The following is a 19,641-nucleotide window of genomic DNA, read 5'->3' as shown; positions in this document are numbered from 1 at the left end:
TTCCATTTTGAATTTTGCCATTGAACTGTTAAATACAGCCATTAATCTTAGTTCGTATTGCGAAAACCCTCCTTTGGATTTTTGCTCCAAATCTCCTCTTTTCTTTCCCCTTCCTTTCTTTCTTTTCTTTTCTCGCGTTCGGTTAAAGCGAAACTGTAAGTGCGTTTTGCGCTGCCTTGGTCGTAACCGATCTCGCTTTGCTCCGCAAGGCCATCCTCGAGTCGCCGGAGAAACAGCTAACACTAAACGAGATCTACAACTGGTTCACGCGGATGTTCGCGTACTTCAGGCGCAACGCGGCGACGTGGAAGGTAAGGCCCGTCCCCGCGCGCCGCTCGCCCTCGCTGTTTTGACGCGCGCAGGAGAGACGCCGCCGGTGACATAGCGGATCGCGACGGCGCGGCGACGCGGAAATTGAGATCGGCAGTTTTGACACGCTCTGGGTGCCTTATCTGCGGGAACAATTTGGTGTTTGGCAGAAAAATCCTCCTGCCTTTGAAAAACGCTAATTGAATCCCCATTATTGGCTTTTATGTTCGGTGATTATGCCACTAGTTCCTCTGTGTGGCTGCTGCTAGCAGTGAAACTCCAGCCCTTCAGCTGGAACGTATTAAAAAAAAAAAGAGGTAAAGTTCTTGTGTCGGTAGAAGATATACTGTTTGTCTTTTTACTTGCACAGACTGTAATCACAACCACCTCTTTCTTCCCAGGACCTGTAGATAAGCGGATTTCTTTCCTCAATCAGTTGGCTCTCCACTGCATATACGGATCTGTTAAAAGCTTCCTTTTGTTTTTCCTTTTTTTAATAACACAGAAGTTTATTGAGCACCGTGCTTGAGAAGCAAGCCCCGCGATAAGAAATCTGTTTAACAGAACTAAAAGCTTGATTTTGGCACCTTAACTTCTTACCATAACCATCTCCGATACGGTTAGATAAGAGGTTGGGGGAGTTAATTTTATTTTGTATTTTGGGGGCCGCTCCTTCCTTCATATATAATGTTATAATAGCTTCACCAGCTTCTCAGGCAAGTGCAATTACTGATGAATGAATCAAATGATCAGGTCTTGTATTGCAGTAGAAGTCATCCCTCGGTGCTTTGTCCATCTCAGAGCTCCGGTGCTCTCAAACGAGTGGCACTCGCGTGACCGGGTCGGGTGAGGGTGTCCCGTACCCGCTGTTTCATCAGCTCTTTTTATTCTGCCTGTCTCATCCTGCACTTAAGATTAATTCCTTTGAAGGATGGACCTAGAAACATTCCTCGGACATTAACCTTCTTTTAGCAGTATGTTTTCCTTTTAAATCACATCGCAGGGCAGTTCTCTAAGTTTTCAGCGTTGGTCCATAAGCTCTTACATTCAGGAGAAGTCTCTGATTGCCACTTTGATTCTTTCTTCAGCTGGAAAACTGCACTTCACTTCGCAGCTTCCTTATGATCCAGAAAGGAAATTAACTTTCCCCGATTTAAGATCCTTTTAGACCTGCCCGTCTTTGGCCGCTGGAGCAGCTCCAGGAGGACTTTGCCACAGCCGCAGGTGCGGGTGCTAAAGCAAAAATCCCATTCGGCCCCTGCGGCAGGAGGGGAACGCGTCCTCCGAGGCGTGTTTCGGGAAGGAGCTCGGTGCAGAAGCCGGTCGCAGGAGCCGGGCGTCCATCCGCTGGGGAAGAGGCGAGAGCTTGTCCTGGAGGCATTGCAGAAGAGCGCGGTGCTGCCGGGAACAGCACGGATGGGAATGCGGCTCCGGCTCGGCGTGACATGAAGCCCACGGGGCCCTGAGCAAGTGCGAGGGACTAATGGCAGCATCAGAATAACTTGAATATATACGTAGGGATTTGCACTCACCTGCCGTTCAGGCTTAGCTCTCGTTTGGGTCAGGGTTCCCCAAGTTTAGGGTCAGGAATTGGTGCGGGCGAGCTTCCCTGAGGCCGCTCTCAAAACCGCAGAAAGGCACGGGAATAAAGACCTGTAAAAAATGAACCTCTCTCCCAAAATGCAGTACAGCGGAGCCTGAACAGTTATTAAAATCGCAAACCCTTTCATTTAGTACATTCAAGCATGTTCAGGGTAATTTTTCTGCAAAAGTGGCTTGCATACAAATATTTTTAACAAGGTAAATATATAATCTTACAATAATAGCTCCTAATTTTTCAGTTAAGCTGATTGCTGAGGGAGCACTGTGAGCTGGTTCTGACAGGTCAGAGGCAATGTCTGTTTGCTTTTATTTTTCGGAGTAATTTGCTGGCACTGAGTTGCAGCCACGAGGCAGAGGCTGCAGGTGTGGCTCTGAAACGGGGAGGTATTGTTCAAATCAGACTGTTAGATAGCAAGAATCCAGAGGCAGGAGGAACAAAACAGTTTTTCTGCGATAAATCCTGCAAATGAGTGGTCACATGGAAGTGCAGGAAGCTACAGCAATGCTTGCTCGGGGTATCCGGCACGAGCCTGGTGCGGTGCTCCTCACGGTCAGTGGCAAGGCACACATCGACGTCTGTAGCGCGAGAGCAGACTGCAAAAGATTTCCCCAGCGTTAAATGTATTCAAGGAAGAACACCAATACTTCTGCACAGCTATGTGTATAGGCACTGTTTACAAACTCAGCAGACTCACTTTACTGAACTCGGCTGCTTTTACCCCCGAAGGTGTGGGGCGCTCTGCTCCGTCCCAAAAGCTGGAGTTTGGCCAAAGATTTCACACCTAGTGAAATGCGGGAGATGTTTCAAAAAAAACAACAAAACACCCCCCAAAAAGTAGCGGAAGGAAGAAAGCACCTCGAACAAGTGTGTTGGCTTTCTCCTAGATTTGGGTTCCCCTTGCCTTGCTCTCAGAGGGAAAGGGAGGGAAGAGCAGCGAGGGCCCCTGGCCTCTCCCTCGCACCATTGCCTCTTAATTTGCATGACAAATGCGCTGCCTGTACCCTTTGTTTGCACAGTGATTTAGACATTCATGATTAGAGCTCCCTTCCGCCGTCCCGACCTGATGTTCATTAAAAAAAAAAAAAAGGAAGATGAAGACAGGAGGAAAAAAAGTTGTGGTCTCTTGGTTGCCTAGACCCAGGACCATGTCTTTGGCTGGCATTGCACCTGCTAACGAGTCAACCAGCCTGCCAAAATCAGCGGTGCCCGTGATGATGGATGGAGTTTGTTCGCCTGCGTGTTTTCAGCAAATGGCTTCTGCTTCCCCTGCTTGACGAGCCCTGCGCACCCAACCCAGCGGCTTCGCTGGAGGATGTTCGCTCCGAAAATGGAGAAGATGCAGAGGGATGTGGCTCCCAGCGAGATTTTGGGCAGAGCAGGGTGTAGAAGGTGCCATTCATCAGCCCGCAGCGAGGAGTCTCCATGTGTAGGGCTAGGGCGAAGGGTAGGACACCTTGGACGGATCCATCCCATCCCGCGCCAGGGCTTGATGAGCTGCGGGGACGTTACCACGTTGCTTGGAGAGCCCTCCTCATGCTCCCGCTCGGCGGCGGCTCCGCGTAGGAGTCTCCCGGGAATAGGATCCAGCTTCCGGAGAGGAGCACGCGGGGAACGAGGGGCCCCGGGGCGCCGCTCACCCCGATTAGCCCGGCTGCAGAATCGAGCCGTCTGCGCTTGCGTGAAACCGCTGCTGCTTTCACCACTGCTTTCTTTTGCAGGAGGGGCTGGGGGTCTGCGCGGATCCTGTATGCTTGGGTTGGAGATGCCTCAGCAATGTTCCTCCGTGTTCTGTATGAAATGCGCTCGACTGTACAATGTGCATGTGTAAAATGATGGCTGTTCTCCTTGGCACTGTGGATAATTGATAAGAATAACTTGCATTTCTAATCGCGGGTTTAAGCTTTTATTTTTCTTTTACCTTTGCAAATTAAGATGTAAAGAGCTGGTGTGCGGGGAAAGCGAGCGGGTGCGGGGAGGGGAAGGGGCACGGGCTTAACGTTGCAAAATGAGGACTGTCAAGCTGACTGTGCTGCTGTTCTTGGACGATGATGAGCATTTTCTCATGGAAAGTTTTTGAATGTTTTCTCTTTTATACTTGCTGCAGAATGCAGTGCGTCATAATCTTAGTCTTCACAAGTGTTTTGTGCGAGTAGAAAACGTTAAAGGGGCAGTATGGACAGTGGATGAACTAGAGTTCCAAAAACGAAGGCCACAAAAGATCAGTGGGTATGTCCACCATGTTTGAACTTCTTAGCCTAGCTTGGATCATGCTTACAGTTTAACGTAGAGGCTTTTGGCTGCTAGCTGGTGTTAGACCAACCACAGGTGGTTTCGCATTGTTTCAGTTAAGGGAAACCAAGAAAAACATCTCATCACTACTGTTTGTATGCCCACCAGTACCCTGACCCTGCTTGCTTGGTGTTTGTTGCATCACATGCTAGTAGCTTGTAGGTGGCAATGCATATTAACCCTCACAAACCATTTGCTTATGCTTATTGCATTTTATTTTCTTTTTCCTTTTCCCTGTATTTGATGTCTGTTCTGTCCCCGATCCCGTGTCCCTTTGTTTCCACTTCATCTCCTTTGCTGCTGCTCTTGTCCCAGGGTGCCATTCGCACCAACCTCTCACTGCATAAGTGCTTTATCAGAGTAGAGGATGAGTTTGGGTCCTTTTGGACTGTTGATGATGAAGAGTTTAAACGTGGCCGTCATATTCAACGAGGCCGTCCTCGAAAATACTGCCCTGATGAAAACTTTGGCGAGCTTGTTGCACAGTAAGAGCTTTTACTTGCTTTAATTTTTTTTTCTGCTGTTGCTTTGCTTTGCATGATTTACCCATCTCATGTAGACTTGCATTTCACAAAATAGTGACATCACCTTTGCTGCTAAAGAAACTAAATTTTTGGTTGTTACGTGTATTTTGTGTGTCCTACTCTGATAATCCAAATGCCTGTAAAAATAACTCTACATTGACATGTCTGTTACAGTATTTGTTTATAGTGCAATGTAGACTAAAATAATTATCCACGCTAGCGCAGATATGCTGCTGTAGATCTGTCAGGAAGACAGATATATGTCAGGAGGGGGGTCAGATAAGTTTTAAATTTGATGTTTTCCTTTGCTTTCGGTTGTATGCCTTGTTTTGCAGCTCTAAAGCAAAAATTGCAATTAGGTGCTTACGAAACAAACACTGAATTAACCTAAAAAATCCTGACAGTGCAGGGAGACCGGCTGTATAGGCTATAAACAGTAGGCCGTCCTGTGTCTACAACAGCCACTCTCAGATACTCCTAGGGTTCCCAAAGCAATTTTCTTTGACCTTTACTCGAAGGCCGTCTCTCCAGAACAGCTGATCCTTGCTGGTCCCTGTGGGAGGGGGTCAGTTAAGACTGTTCTCACTGTGATTTATTCCCACGTGCAAAAAATAATAATAAAAAAGAAAGTGCCCAGTGAGTGAGAAAACTTTTTGGAGATTTTTTTTTGCATTGGGACTTCTTACCCAGTTTGTCGTTGAAGACTTTTTTTCTCCCCAAGGGGAGCGGGTGGTTTTTAGATGCCCGCTAAGGAGAGAGTGGGTACGCTTAGCATTTATCTTCCTCAAATCCGGCCCCGTATGGAAACTTAAGATGCCTGAAGTACGGGTGCAAAATAACATGCTGCCATAATTTTTGTTAAATTGGTCTTTGGTCCCTCGCAGTTTGCTGCGGCACTGCATCGCGTGCCGTCCTGCCCGCGCGGTCCCTGCGCCGGGGAGCTGCGCCGGCGGCCTCTCCACAGCCCCCGGGGACTTGCCTGGCAGGGAAGGACGTGGCTCAAGAAAGCAGAAATCTCCAATCCCTTCTCGTCCCAATCCCCCTGTTCAGTCGGGAGGGATTCTGCTGCCGGCCAGCTGGAGGAGGATTCGCCTTACGGAGTATTTAAAATATCCCGTGGTGCTTTTAAGCAGAGCCTCCTTACCATGGACCTTTGCGTGGTGACTGACTTCCAGCCACGGCGAGCGTCGGGGAATTGCTCCCCAGCGCCGCTAAAATGAGCAGAGGTGCCCAGACGCGATGCCAGCGCAGGGTAGTGCAGCACGTGGCGAGGTAACTTGTAGAGGAGATGATGCTCCCTGTTCAGTAAAGGCAGACATGATAACCATAAAGCTCAGATTAAAAAAAAAAGGGAGAACTTGTGTGAAAAAAACCTCAGCTCTAGTTTTCTGGTGTGAAAAAACCTCAGTTCTAGTTTTCTGGTGTGGGAGGAAACATTACATGCTTGAAATGCTCTCACAGAGGTTGGTTGCATTTAACTCTCCTTTTTATGTTTTTCTTATGCAGTAACCCTTCTCTTATTAAAAACATACAGACCAGCCACACCTACTGCACACCTCTCAATGCTGCTTTACAGGTAAGATTAATGACTGTAGCAAATATGCAACAGAGGCGTGTGTCTTCCCCACTCATTTCAAAATATATTAGCCTTGCTCTAATTAGATATTAAATTTTAATTCCGTTAAACTTTTTTCTTAAGTGCATAAAGCATCATAGTCCCTGGAGGCAAACACATATCAGGCTGCTTCAGCATTAGCTAGATGCTTAGCATTTTGAATATTGTGGCAAAAAAATTAAAAGTTCACTTATTAATATTTATCAGCAGTATCATAATTTCCATCCTCTTATTTCAGAATTTCACTTGAGGCAAAAATACCACAAGTGTAATTACTCTAGCACAGCTATTAATGTGCTGAATGATAGGATACTGCGCCACGTGACCTTCTATTGTTCGTGGGTTTAAAGAGAAAGCAGATCATTTTTCCCCCCTTTCTTTTATGGGCTATTTTTGCATATCTTTCCATTGTTGTTAAAAAATAAATGTTGCCATTTCTGTAGAAAAAAACGTCGATTTTTGTTGGTTTAAAATGTACGAGAACTGTAAGAGAAAAATTCTGTTTGTCATTTTGTGTGTTTCTATGCACAAAATGTTGGTGCACAATTAATAACTCGCAGCATAGAAGTGTGTGTGTGTCTCCAAACCTTTTTTTCACGAGTTACGTGTCAGATTGGCTTTTCTTTTTCCCTCCGCTTTATACAAATCCCTGAGTGTCTCAAAAAACCCAGGTCAGGTGAGCGTTCACTCGATGGACCAAAGACAGCGATGCCCTTTTGTACCCTGCCGGGGAGTCTGCAGGGTGTTTCTGCGTGGGGAGGGGGTTCAAGCCTGGCTGATACCGTGCAAACCTGCCTGGCCGAGCCCGGCCCTTCGCAGGGGGTTGCTTCTCAAGAAGTTGGCTGCAGGTTATGTTCTGGCTGCTGTGTGTTTGCTTGGGCAAGGGCATTTGTGGAAGGCTTAGCAGCGCTTTTCTGAACCGAGAAACAGGTTATTAGGAGAAAAGCGAAGTTCTGCAGTTCTTCTAATGATTTGAGTTTATGCAGTAACTTCTGAAAAGCAAATGAAAGCATGTTTAAATGAAGCAACTGTAAATACCGTTCATTAGTAACTTATTTTCCCTTGAGCCTTGTGAAGTGTGGTTTTTAAAGACTGCTTTGTCTCCTGAATAGTATTAAGATTACAAGCACATTTTGCATTCATGAGGCTGAAAGGCAAAAGCGAAATGATCCTGCATTTCTTCACATTGTTAGCTATGTGACTAATTTCAATTAATATGCTTATCGTACAGAACTGTCCGTGTTTTATTCCTAAAACACGTGTTGTTGTCGTCATCTCCATCCATTCTCGTCTTTTGTGATAACCTCCAAACCGTTCCCATTTCCCGCTTTCCCTGGAAGTGCCCTCAAACAGCGTTTGTACAAACCGAGCGGATTGACAGGAGAAGCTGGGCCAGATTTGCTTCGCTTTATGTGTCTCCTCTAAGCAATGGGGGTGGGAAACAATTCTGCTCATTGCACTGAGACACGTCATCTTTTAGGTTTAAAATATTCCCCGATCGCCTGCTGCTGGGTAGTGTTTAGGGTCTGGGTGCAAAAGTAGGGTAGTGTGCTCACGTTGCATATGGCCATTGGGGAGAAAACGTTGAAATCATTGATGGCGCACAAGGTAGCGCTTGCACGCTGGCCTCGCTTGTGCAATACGCTTCCCTGCCTGAAGCAGTGCAGTTTTACCTGCCACTGCCTGTTTTTGGTCCAATGAACAATTAACCAGCCGCACTGCCCCGGCGTTTGCGGGCGTTTGCAAAGACCCGATTTTTGCACATCCCTGCAAATGCATCGGCCGTCCGCGCGTCCAGGGGTGCCGGGGGTGGATTTTGCCCGCAGACCTCTCGCAGACCCCTCTGACGTCTCCTCCGTCTGTTTTCCCCCGCGGGCAGGGCGAAGACGCGGCGCTCTCCCCGCTCTGTGTGTGGAAGGTACGGGGACGCCGGCTGGCACCAGCGCGCTCCGGCCCCACCGGCCGCTCCCGGGAGTCAGACCCGGACTAGCTCCCAGCCCGGCCTCCTGGGCCTGGGGCTGGCGCCGTCGCTGGCCCTTCGGGGTGACCTTCGCCAGCATCGTTTTGCCCAGACAGCACTGTCTGCCGGGCTGATGCTTGCAAAAAAAATTTAAAAAATAATAATAAACCCTCCCCCGGCCCCCTGCTTTTATAGCAGATGCTCCGCATGTCCCAGCTCTGCCCCAACGAAATTGCTCTGCTGCAGTTCCAGGTTTCCGCCGTGGGTGGAAAACGCGAGTCCCCGTTGTGCAAAGCGCGGGAAACGCGGCCCCTTCCCTGCAGCCCCCAGTCACCGCGAGCTTTGCCGCTTGCGCAGTCGCACAGATCAAAGCAGCTCCCCCGTGTTAGGAATAAGAAGGGAAATATTTAGCAGTTCATTCTCTTTCTGCAAAGACTTCCAGTTCGGAAGTTAGCCCCAGCGTGCCTGTGTACAGTAGTTATTTAGAACAAGCAAAATCCGAAATGATCAGGTCTGTAAGAGCTAAGTTGTTAACGCTTAGAAGGGTGGTGGATTTGTCAGGATTCATTAGATTTTCGGTTTCCTCTCCAGTGAAATTTTGCACAGGCAGGCTCAGTTCTCAGGTGCATCAGTGCAGCCAGTGCTGAGAGCAGCTTCGCACCTGTGTCGCGACAGAAACAAAACTCAGTAGCGTTGCCCTCCTCCTCTGCACCTCTTGGCTCTGGCAGGCCGGAGTTATTAGCTGAAGCAAGTTCTCTTTTTTTCTCCGTTAACCTTTCATTAAAAGCAAAACCAAAAAACAAACCCAAGACATAAAAAAAAGCCCAAAGCCCCAAACATAATTTTGCAAACTGAAAATAGGAGAAGCACATTTTATTTTTTCCAGGAGGTGCAATTCCAAATAGGGAGTGGAAAGCTCGGTTCTCTCTCACCAGCCAATACAGCTACGAATGCATAAACCCAGCTGTAAATTATGTTAAATTTCCCTTGGTGGAATCAGTGCAATACCTATCAGAAAGCACAATATTTAAAAAAATCAGTAACTGCGAATAACGTAGATGCGGAGAATGTTTTGGAATAAGTGATTGTGTTGTGCAATGTGCAAAAACGTTGGTCCTGGCTCCTCATGCGTGTGTTTGTGTCCTTGCAGGCTTCAATGGCTGAGAACAGTATACCTCTATACACTACTGCTTCCATGGGAAATCCCACTCTGGGCAACTTAGCCAGTGCGATGAGGGAAGAGCTCAACGGTGCAATGGAGCATACGAACAGTAACGGGAGTGACAGTAGTCCAGGACGTTCCCCTATGCAAGCGATGTAAGTACTGAAACGCCGCTTTGGCGTCCTTCCTCCACACTTGGTTCCTGAAGTTCTTCGACTGAGCGGCCAAAAAGTGGAAATCTCCATTTCGGGACACGCTTAGGCTGATTAGAATATAAAAGGGCCATTTACCAACTTTTGCCTAAAACCAATCAGCTCAATCCAGCCCGACAAGCACACAGAGCTATAAAATTGTTAACTCGTTTGCAGTGCTCTTCTTTAAATGCTGGTCCACAGGGTTACACAACCTCTTAGGCAATTGCAGGTCTTTAAGAAAATTTTTTTCTTTCTTTCTGCTGCAGTCCGTGCACGCGGGGCAGAGCTGGGAAATGGGCTTGTTTCGCGGGTTTAAAAAAAAAATACTCAACAAACGCGATGGTATTGCCAAGCGTTAATGACGGCACATGCACAGGTCTGCATGATTTATAGATTGCTCTTAAAATATCAAAAGGAAAATTAATAGGAGCATCCCGGCAGCAGACGGCAATGTAATGAGTGCGTATATAACTCCCTGCGCGGAGCAGCGGACGGCACCGGGGCAGCGAGCTCGCGCCGGGAGGGCAAGGCGGGAAGGCAGCGATGCCCCTGTGGGTGCAAGCGGTATTTACGGGGTGACGCAGGGAGTTTGCAAAGCTGTAAATTCCCCACCACCACCACCCTCGAATTACATCCCGGGTAATTGGCAGCTGGAAAGGAAGACGGAGTTTGTAAGTCCTGCAGTTCTCGAGTTTTAAAACTACCCGGGGTACGTGAGCAGCTTGCGTTACGGCATTAAAAAAGAGAAACTAATTTGTAGTCTTTCGCTTCAAAGTAATTTGAATAAGGGATTTACAAAAGTAAGTCTGAATCAAAAAGTAGGAAAACATTAACCTAATACCACTATAGTAATTAGTTGTGGAACTAATTAGCATTTAATGGCAAAAAAGTTTCCCACCTGCATAATGTGTTGTCAGAGGGGAGGGGGCACGAAGGAATCTGAAGCTCCGGGTACTTTGATATTTCAGCATTTTAAATCAGTGCACAGTGTGCTTTGAAAAATAAGCTTTAAAGATGGCAACATTCATTTTTAATTAATAATTAATTTAAACATTGTCTTTTACCATTTACTTCAAAACATTCGAATAATGTGTTTAGCTTTTGCAGTGATTGTTTGTGCAGTATTAATTATCTTTCCCAAAGTAGCGTTACGTGACACGCTCCCAGTCTGTCACAGGCGGATTCGTCTTGAGGCAGTTTCAGTCACAATTTGTTACGCTCTGCCCATGACCACGGCGGGCCGGAGCGCAGGAGGAGTGGAGGGACGTGGGGGGTTTTCCAGAAATAAGGCTGCTCCCAAGGGTTCCTCCTGGCCCAGCAGACAGGGATGAACCTCTGTGATGTTGCGCTAAGCCAAGTAATTATTTTTGCAAGTTCAAGGCTAGCGCAGTTCACGCGCTCCTCCTTTCACCTAAGGTTTCGTTGTCTTTGAAGGGGCTGCGAGGGGGGAAATAGCAGAGCTGGGACGGGCTGGGCCGTTTTGCAGAGCCGTGCAGGGCAGTGGCCTCCGTTGCACTGAGCAGTCATCTCTCTGCGCCTGGATGCCAAGGTGAGGGGCACAGAGCACATGCTGGAGAGAGAGAAGGGCGGGGGGAGGGAAGCCTCATTTTCATTATCCACCAGAAAATCCAATTTTCTGTTGTAATATGGAAATGATTGTTTCCTGAGTGTTTTCATTTTCTCAGAATTGGTAATATATGTGTTCTCCGCTGAACATTTCTTTTTGCTTAAGTAAAATGTGGCTAGGTGATGTTCCAACACTAGCTTCTGAGTTTCCCCATTAAAGTGGTGTTTCTGCACAGTCTGAAGGGATCTAAAGGCAGAGCACCGCTCCAACGTCACAGGATTTACCCTGTTTACTAAATGTGAGTCACTTCCAGATGCCGTGCAACCTCTTACTTTCAGTAAGCAAGCTTTGCTAATGACCTTCTTAATTTTTTTCTCAGAACAGATTTCCTGGTCGTCATGCAAATTATTTTTTAAACAATCTCAGTATATTAGAATAAATCAAGCTTTAAAGTTTACTGTAAGGTTTAGAGGACCTTGTTAACATGACAGCTAAGATGTCTAACACTTTAGCTGAAGTCTTATTACCGCTCATTCGTTTCCTTTTTATGACACATTGAACCACAGCTAGGTTTTTTTTTTTTCCCTCTCTCTCTCTCCCTCCTTTTGAAACACTAGAAAGTAGTCGCATAATTACAGCTCGGGGACATAACACTTTCATCCTGATATGCTCCAAAGGTAGCCACAAAGCAAACCACTCCATGCTGTGTGCACCACCAGAACACAGTGGCTTTAAACAACAGTCAGCTTTATTAAAAACTCCTCTGTTCCCAGAGTGGACAAACAAAGGAATTACTCAGATGTGAAAAGAAGGGGAATCTGTGTTCAGCAAGGTTATTTATTGTTAACCCCTTCTGGAGCCGTCGGCATCTGCTTGAAAGGAATGTGCTGAAATTCTGCTGCTATAGAAAAGAAATGGGAACAACTTCTCCTTTTCTTTTTTTTTGCCGACCCTGGCGGTTACCTTCTCTGCAGTGTAGCGGCTAGCTTTTCCTCCCCCAGATCTCAGGATTTTTGGAAGATGGAGAGCAGGGATTCGGCGTTATTGCGGCCGGGGGGGCAGGTAGCCTGCGCTTTGCCGAGCTGCCCTTGGGCGCGCCGGTGCTTCCTGGGGAGCGGACGCGCTCTCGCTGCGGCCCGTGAAAACTTTCCATCCGCGTTTTCCAAAACAACTATTAAAAAGAAAACAGAAACAAGTCTGGCAACATCAGCAGCAGAAAGCCAACAAGCCAGAGTTTTAAATTAAAACAGCGGTAGGAAAGATCACTGCCGTGAAGAGAGTAGCACACGCTCTATTGGCCTTTACGCGTAACGACCCTTTCCCCCTTTCTCTTCTGGTTTTCATTTCACGTTTTCCCCCGAGCGAGGGCCCCACAGCCCGTCCGTGGTGTCAGTTTGGCTGCCGGTGCGCTGAGCATCCGTCCGTGCTCGCTGGGCCGCGGCCCCGGTGCCGGCTCGCACGTGCGTGCCTCCGTCGGCGTCAGCGAGGCTTCGCACGTGCCTGCGCGGTTAGCTGGTCCCTCACCCCGGCTCCCGGATCTTCTCCTCCCTGTCTGCTTTTTCCCTTTTTCAACAGCTATGTCAAACGGTGCGTGTGGGTATGGATGCTCCTCCGCGGCGGGGTCCCTCCTCCCCGCGGTCCTTGGCCGGTGGGGCTGGACGGGGCAGTTGACGCCCGGGTGTCGATCCAGCCCTTGCCAGGCCGGAAAGGTGCTCACAGCCTACGGAGCAATGTGCGTAGTCAGCAGCCGAGACGCGTCCCAGACTGGTCCAGTCTCCATCTAAAATAAATAAATAGGGGACGCCGTAGCTTTGTGCCGCATACAGCGTGCAAGCGAGCGGCTGATCCGCTCCCACCACCAGCAGTAGGCCAGGTTGCTTCTGCTGGTGCGCTGGGTGCGGAGAGCGTTTTCCCTGTGCGGTGATTTATCCCTCCTGTCTGTCAGTGCAGCAGAGTACAGAAAGTATTGTCGTTCCTACCTACACAAAACATAAAATAAAACGCCGCTATTTTAAATCATTCACTTTGAAGCAAAGCTGCATGAGGAGCGGAGAAGTTCTCGCAACGAGTGTTTGCCCTTCAGATTAGGTTTTCGCAGAGCCCACGTGAAAGGGTTAAATCAGACCGTGCGCGGAATAACCAAGGCTCAAGGAGGTGGATATCAACTCAATGAGAGACAGAGTGGGACTTGAACTCATTAACACTTTATTTTAAGGGATTGCCTACAACATCAATTATTTAGGAAGCAAACAGGGTCTCCGTTGCTGTGTCGCATTATTAATACTTGGTAATGTCAATAAAATCCTACTTTCCTCTAAAGTCCCACCAACAAGACACTATTGACTCACATGGCTATTTTACATTTCAAAAGCTGCCGAACCGAAGAAAAAAAAAAAGGTAATTTGTATTTGTATAGGATTTGTTGTAAATATGATTTACGAACAACATTTTTCAATTGTTATCATACCCGTTTTGAATGACCAAGCCCCGTTCCCCTGCGGGTTATTCATGTGCTATTCCGTAATGAGAAATTTGGCAGATCTCATCTCTTTAGTACATCCTTGTGCCCACCATGAGCTGGGGATCATGTTCTGCCTTGTTTACAGCTGACAGCGTTATTATTCTCGTTAGGACTGTGCTTTCTTATCACATTGTTGTGTTGAGCGAGCCTTTTCCTCTCTGTTTGTGTTTCCTGGCAGGGCTTTTCTTCCCTTATTGACAGTTTGTAAAAATATGCATTAATTTGGAGTTTAAAGCATGTATCATGGTGTCTCTTTGCTGTGTTTGCTTGAAGTTGATTAATGATAGACCCTCGCTTGGGGTCGTCCTCTGGAGAGTTGTCTTGCCGCTTGTGCATGTTAATGAGCGGCGCAGAACACACAGCGCGCGGCGGCGAGCCCAGCCTCCACCGCGCGCCGAGCCGCTCCGCGGCTTTCCCGCTGCTTAGTGCCCCTATTTATCTGAAGATTGTATTAATCACCTTAATATGTCAGCGGAGAGCGTTTCCGCTAAGTCCCGAGCAGGAGACCCTGCGCAAGCGCCGCTCCCCGGACGCTCTCCCGGTAGAGCGGTGGCAAGCACGAAAGTTGAGGGTCTGCTCTCGTGCCCGGGTCCACGGGCCTCGGTTCTCCCCAGACCCTCTCATGGGCCACAGCCGTTCTTAGCGAGGAACTTGCTCATGGAGTGTGTTTTCTTCTTTGCAGGCACCCTGTGCACGTCAAAGAAGAACCGTTGGACCCAGACGAAAACGAAGGGCCGCTATCCTTAGTGACAACAGCCAACCACAGTCCAGATTTTGATCACGACAGAGATTACGAAGACGAACCTGTAAATGAGGACATAGAATGAGTATGTCTGACATCATCATCCTGAGAATGAAGATTGGAAGAACACGTCAAATCTAGCTGTGAAATCTCTCCATTATTGTACAGTCTGGAGGATTCTCAGTCCACTTTGACAACTCTGAAATATGTTAACTCTTAGTGCCATCAAGTATCCCATTTGGGAGTATTTTTGATTTTTCTACTTTTTGTTGAAAAAAGGAATTTGTACTCTGTGCATTGGATGGACTTGTTTGGTACTTGGGATTTTCCTCTCTTACAGTCAACATCAGTGTTGTAAATTTGCTAAACTGATTCACTTACATTTAGCAGCCAACTTTGGACTGCAGGTCCTGCCAATTTTGGACACTTGAGGACTTCAAACTGAGCATGTACACCTGAACTGCAGATCAAGTCTTTGCCCAGATTTTAAGGATTCCAATGGACAACATATTTGCACAGTACTGCATGTTGATTATCACTGCCTTTACTCCATTTTTTTGTTTTTTGGTTTTTTTTTTTTTTTTTTTTTTTTTTTTTGCTTCCATTTGGGATGGGGAAGGCCTGTGTGTGCACATGTGTGGATATGTGTGTGTGCGTGTGAGTGTGTATATCGGGGAGGGGTTAAAAGAAAAATTATCCCAAACTTTTTAATGTATTGCTTTTATTCCCCCGCCCCACTTCTCCTCTACCATTTTAAGTTCTGACCTCAGGCCTCAGCCAGGCCCAGGGCCTCTTGGAGGCTTAAACGTTTTCTGTACTTTGTGATGAATGTTAATAGGTGTTTTTATTATACAAAGCTGAATGTCATTGAATTGTTTGTAGTTTTTTCTGTCATTCATTCCAGTTTCCTTCAGATGCCACCATGTTTTCTTTAGCTATGGAAAACATTCCATTTCGGTGTCTCTTTTTGTGTTGTTGTTTTTTGAAAAGGTCCCAAATGCTGCACTATACATGTGGAAGGGTTGTCCAACGGGGAGAGAGAGAGAGAGAGGGGAATGAAGTACTGCAAGAATGAGAATGAATGACAGATGAACATAGAAACACTGTAGGAAGCAACACAGATTCATTCCACAAAGCAGTATTTTCCTTTTTTTTGGTTTTGGTTTTTGTTTTTTTTTTTTTTTTTGGCAGCAATGGTGAATATTAGCAAATGCCACAAAATTGAACAGCACAAAGAAACGTATGCAGCACCAACAGAATTCGCTTTATTAGAAGATGAATAGTACAGTGGCAGGTTCTCGGTTCTTTAACACGAGTTTTAGTGGGTCAGCAAATCTTTCTGGAATATCTAAGATTACCGAGATGGGCACCTATACATTTATTATTACAATTCTTTTTTTTTTTTGCTTTTGCATTTGCATTTGCATTTGCAAATAGTGGTTGGAAAGATGACTTCATTAAATTGTTATTGTACGTGGTGATGTTTCACGGTTAAACATCAGTTCAGGATTGCTTGGTGGCATTAATCTGTTTGAATACAAATTAGATTTCAGATTGAACTTGTTCTGGGAGTTAATAAGGACAGAGCCCCACTAATGCTAAAGTGTTAATTTCAGCTGTGCAAATTCTGTACTGCAGTTAAGATGGTTATGCAATATTACACCAGCCAGTATCGAAACCTCGCGCTAGGAAACGGGAAATACAGGAGAGAATTCGCACTGGGGCTTGTTAGGCAAAACTGGCAATGCTCTTCAAAGCAAACCTTACCTACAAAATTTGTCGTTATAGGTCAGTAAACCTTGGTCACCAAACACCGAAACGTTTTCATTCTGCAACCACTTTTCCGTCACTCATTTATTTATGTAGGACTGTAGCTTTTTTATTATTTCCAAAAGCCTTTCAGAGCTTAATTTATATTCTTCTTTGTACCTTTTTTCCTAAAATTACCAAAGATATTACACAAAGGTAAATTATGTTCTCTGTTATATGCTTTATCTTATGAAGCCAAATATCCTCTTATTGTTGATCAAAGGAGGCTGAAGAATTTAGAGGGAAATGACAAGACGTGGGCTATTGCTAACCTGAGAGGGAAACTGCTCCTTTATTCTAGTAAATTTAGAAGGCCAAGTAGATGTCTGAACCAAAGTTGTTACTTTTTATTTGCAGTTCTTTACAGTGACCAAAACAGAATTCTGTAAAGAGGAATCGAGGAGAGCTTTTGAGGCTGAAACTAGGAAACAGTGTTACTAGCGGAGCTGTGAGAGGGGAGCTTGCGAAAGCAAAGGCACGGTTATTTTGCAGAAAATTAGAGTATCAGATAAAGGAGACAGTTTAATAAAACACAGAAGAGAACAGAAAAGCTCCCACAATTTAACTGGACCACATAATAGTATTTCTAGAATTAAAAGAGAAATTTTTTTGGTCTTTGGTTTTACAGATTGTGTGCCACTTCTGTTTCGGGACTGTGCTAGGATGACTGCTTTAATTTTGGTTGATCTTGGCACATTTGCTCAGTTTTGTTTAGTTTTTGGTCAGCATTTTTCATAAGGAAATAACACTCCTGTCCACTCATAAGCTTTGGTACAAGAAATTTTATTGGCAGTTACTTTTATAAAACTCAACTCTGCTTTCTGTTTCAAAACAAAAAAAAAGAAGAAAAAGAAAAGAAAAAAAGGGCAGTCTGTGGTCATTTGAAACATTTTTTTTTTTTTAAATTATATCCAGGCAGCTTCGTGACGTGCCGGCGGTAGCCAGATGGGGATCATGAGAATTGAGCCCTGTGCTTCTAAACTGAGTGGTTTGCTGGTTAGTTCGGTATTCAAAAGGGGATAAAAATCTGGTAGATTAGTTCATTCTCAGCATGTGTAGCTAGACATGAGTAAAGATAACAGCATGAGAAACTGTTAGTACGCATACCTCAGTCCAAACTGTTAGGGAATGAGTAAATAAAAAATACATTTCACTCAGTTGCACTTAGTTGTATGTCTTGCATGCTTAGTCTAAAGACTGTAGCAAAAATAAAAAAAATAAAAAAAGAGAAAAAGAAATAAAAAATTAGATTTTAACATATCTGGCAGGTGTCGCAGCCTTGCAGAAGAACCAACTGAAAATCTCAGGCTTTACATCAAGCAAACTTCACTATGATTTTTACAATTCTGATTCTGTATCCCTTTGGATATACAGTTGCTTCTTTAGGGAGGGGTTTATTATGTTGTACATATATATCCCACTGTGTCTGTGTGAGCCTTTGTCTTCGGGGGGGAGGGCGGGGAGGGCGGAAAAGGTGGAAAGGTCCTTTTTTTAGATATCATTCCTCAAAAGGAATAAATGCAGACCTGTTTGTCAAAACACCTTTTGCTTTTTGTGCAACTGCTTTATATTAACTATACTAAAAAATAGCTTTGAAAAAAAAAAACTACTGTATGTAATGGAATTGCAGAATACGCTGCACATGTATTTTATTTAGTTATCCTTGCTTTAAGAATATTGGATGACATTTGCTGACATGTGGGAGAAAATCCCTGACTTTTTTTTTCAGCTTTTAAATTGTAACATAGTTGACAGATTTTTTTTCTCCTGTTATCATTGATCGAAGCATTTTTGTACAGTTTTTGTGTTTAAGCTGTTTTTTTTGATACTTTCCCACCCCTTCTGTTATCTTACCACTGCCTTTTCTGGCTGTCTTAAACAAAGTTCATATATTTGAAAGGAAAAAAAAAAAAAGTTGTTTAAAAAAAAATGTTTTTCTCCTGCTGCAGTAAATATTTTGCATGACGAATTCCAGGGTCACACTTTCAAAGTTTATCAGTGAAGTAGTGATTAATAATGGGGAGTGTCAAACTATTGAACTTTTGTATAAAAAAAAAAAAAACTTTACAAGGTGCCAAGATGTAAAGACAATTTGTTACATGTTTTTTTTCTCAAAGAAAAGCGTACATTATGAAAGTAGTACCATGTATCAGGTAAATCGCTGTCAGGAATGAGAGTCAAAGCCTTCCTTGTCCACAAAAAAAAAAGTTTGTAAATGTAAAACCTGTTAGGTTTCTGCATTCAACTAGAGGTGAAATGAAAAATCAAGGCTTATGTAGAGTAAGTGACCACAAAATATTACCTTTTTTGATTCTCGCTCGCAAGAGTTCAGCCACAATTCCCGTAACGGCCCCTTCTGGAGCTCCGGCTTCGGGGCGCGAGCGGGGCAGGGATTCGCATCCTGCAAACGTTGCAGATCATTATTTTATATGTATACGTACATAAATATATATGTATAAAAAAAAGTTTTCAAAAATGATTTTGAACTATTGTAGTTTTCAGATTGCCAACGATCTCACGTTCATTACAGCATGAGAAACGTGTTTAAACTCTTTTTGAAATCCTTTGGTACCTTTGGTTTATGAACTCAGACGGAGTTTTTCGATGTTTCCAGAGTTGTTTAGCGTCCTGGTCTTGCGAGGTGAATTTGCAGGAACGACTGCGTTTCAGTGGGCCCAGAGCAGGTAACAAACTATCTTCTACCCATAAGCCTTGATGAAAATGGTACAGTCCAGACTGTTAGCATGGTGCTTCGTGTGTATGTGCTGCCAGTAACAAGATTTTTTTTTTTTTTGATAAGGCATAAAAGAAACTCATTCCTTACATCAACTGTAATTCCATCATTCCATGTCTGTTGATACAGACAATAAAAAATGTTGTGTAGTCAGTACTAATTACTGACATTATAGCATTCTCAAATGCAATAAAAATGCTGGTTGTTCACACTGGTAATGCACGTTGCCATGTCCTACGTTTGTGTTTGGTTTCTCCCCGAACGCCCCTCGTTTCGCCCCCGCGGGGGGGCCCGATCCCCACCCGCTTTTCCAAGAAGGTCCATCAGTGCTTGGCCACGGGGTTCGCTGGGAGCGGGGGTTCCTCATCGGTCTCCCAAGGTGAAGGCATCAGAGGAGGGTTCGGGGGCCTGATCCTGCAAATGCTTCCCCGCGCCGTGCCGGGAAGCGGTTCGGCAGGAAGGGTTGGATCGTATCGCGCGCCTGCCAAAACGGGGGGTGCGGGATGGACCGCTCTCCCCGCGCGGTCCTGAGTAATCGCCTCCCACGTCACGCCGCCACCTTAGGCAAACTTCGCGGGGAAAAACCCACCTTCTTTTCTTTCCGAGTAAGCA

General features: G+C 45.5%; 1 protein-coding gene across 17 annotated transcripts in view; it reads left to right on the top strand.

The window, feature by feature from the left end:
- The window catches only part of FOXP1 (forkhead box P1), a 376,121-nt gene extending 356,874 nt beyond the window's left edge, over positions 1 to 19,247 (top strand). For 14 of the 17 annotated variants that reach the window (XM_064519196.1, XM_064519197.1, XM_064519188.1 and 11 more), the window contains 6 exons: positions 210 to 311; positions 4,017 to 4,138; positions 6,232 to 6,301; positions 8,220 to 8,258; positions 9,451 to 9,617; positions 14,427 to 19,247. In XM_064519196.1, the coding sequence (XP_064375266.1) occupies positions 210 to 311; positions 4,017 to 4,138; positions 6,232 to 6,301; positions 8,220 to 8,258; positions 9,451 to 9,617; positions 14,427 to 14,571 (645 nt within the window). In that variant the 3' untranslated portion in view covers positions 14,572 to 19,247. The remainder of the gene's footprint in view (positions 1 to 209; positions 312 to 4,016; positions 4,139 to 6,231; positions 6,302 to 8,219; positions 8,259 to 9,450; positions 9,618 to 14,426) is intronic. The other 3 variants (XM_064519202.1, XM_064519200.1, XM_064519199.1) reach the window with 1 other exon arrangement.
- Positions 19,248 to 19,641: the final 394 nt, after the last annotated feature.

Source organism: Dromaius novaehollandiae, chromosome 12 (assembly GCF_036370855.1).
Source record: "Dromaius novaehollandiae isolate bDroNov1 chromosome 12, bDroNov1.hap1, whole genome shotgun sequence".
Taxonomy (NCBI): Eukaryota; Metazoa; Chordata; class Aves; order Casuariiformes; family Dromaiidae; genus Dromaius; species Dromaius novaehollandiae.
The sequence above is the reverse complement of the archived record's forward strand: the minus strand, read 5'-3'. Positions and strand labels throughout refer to the sequence as shown.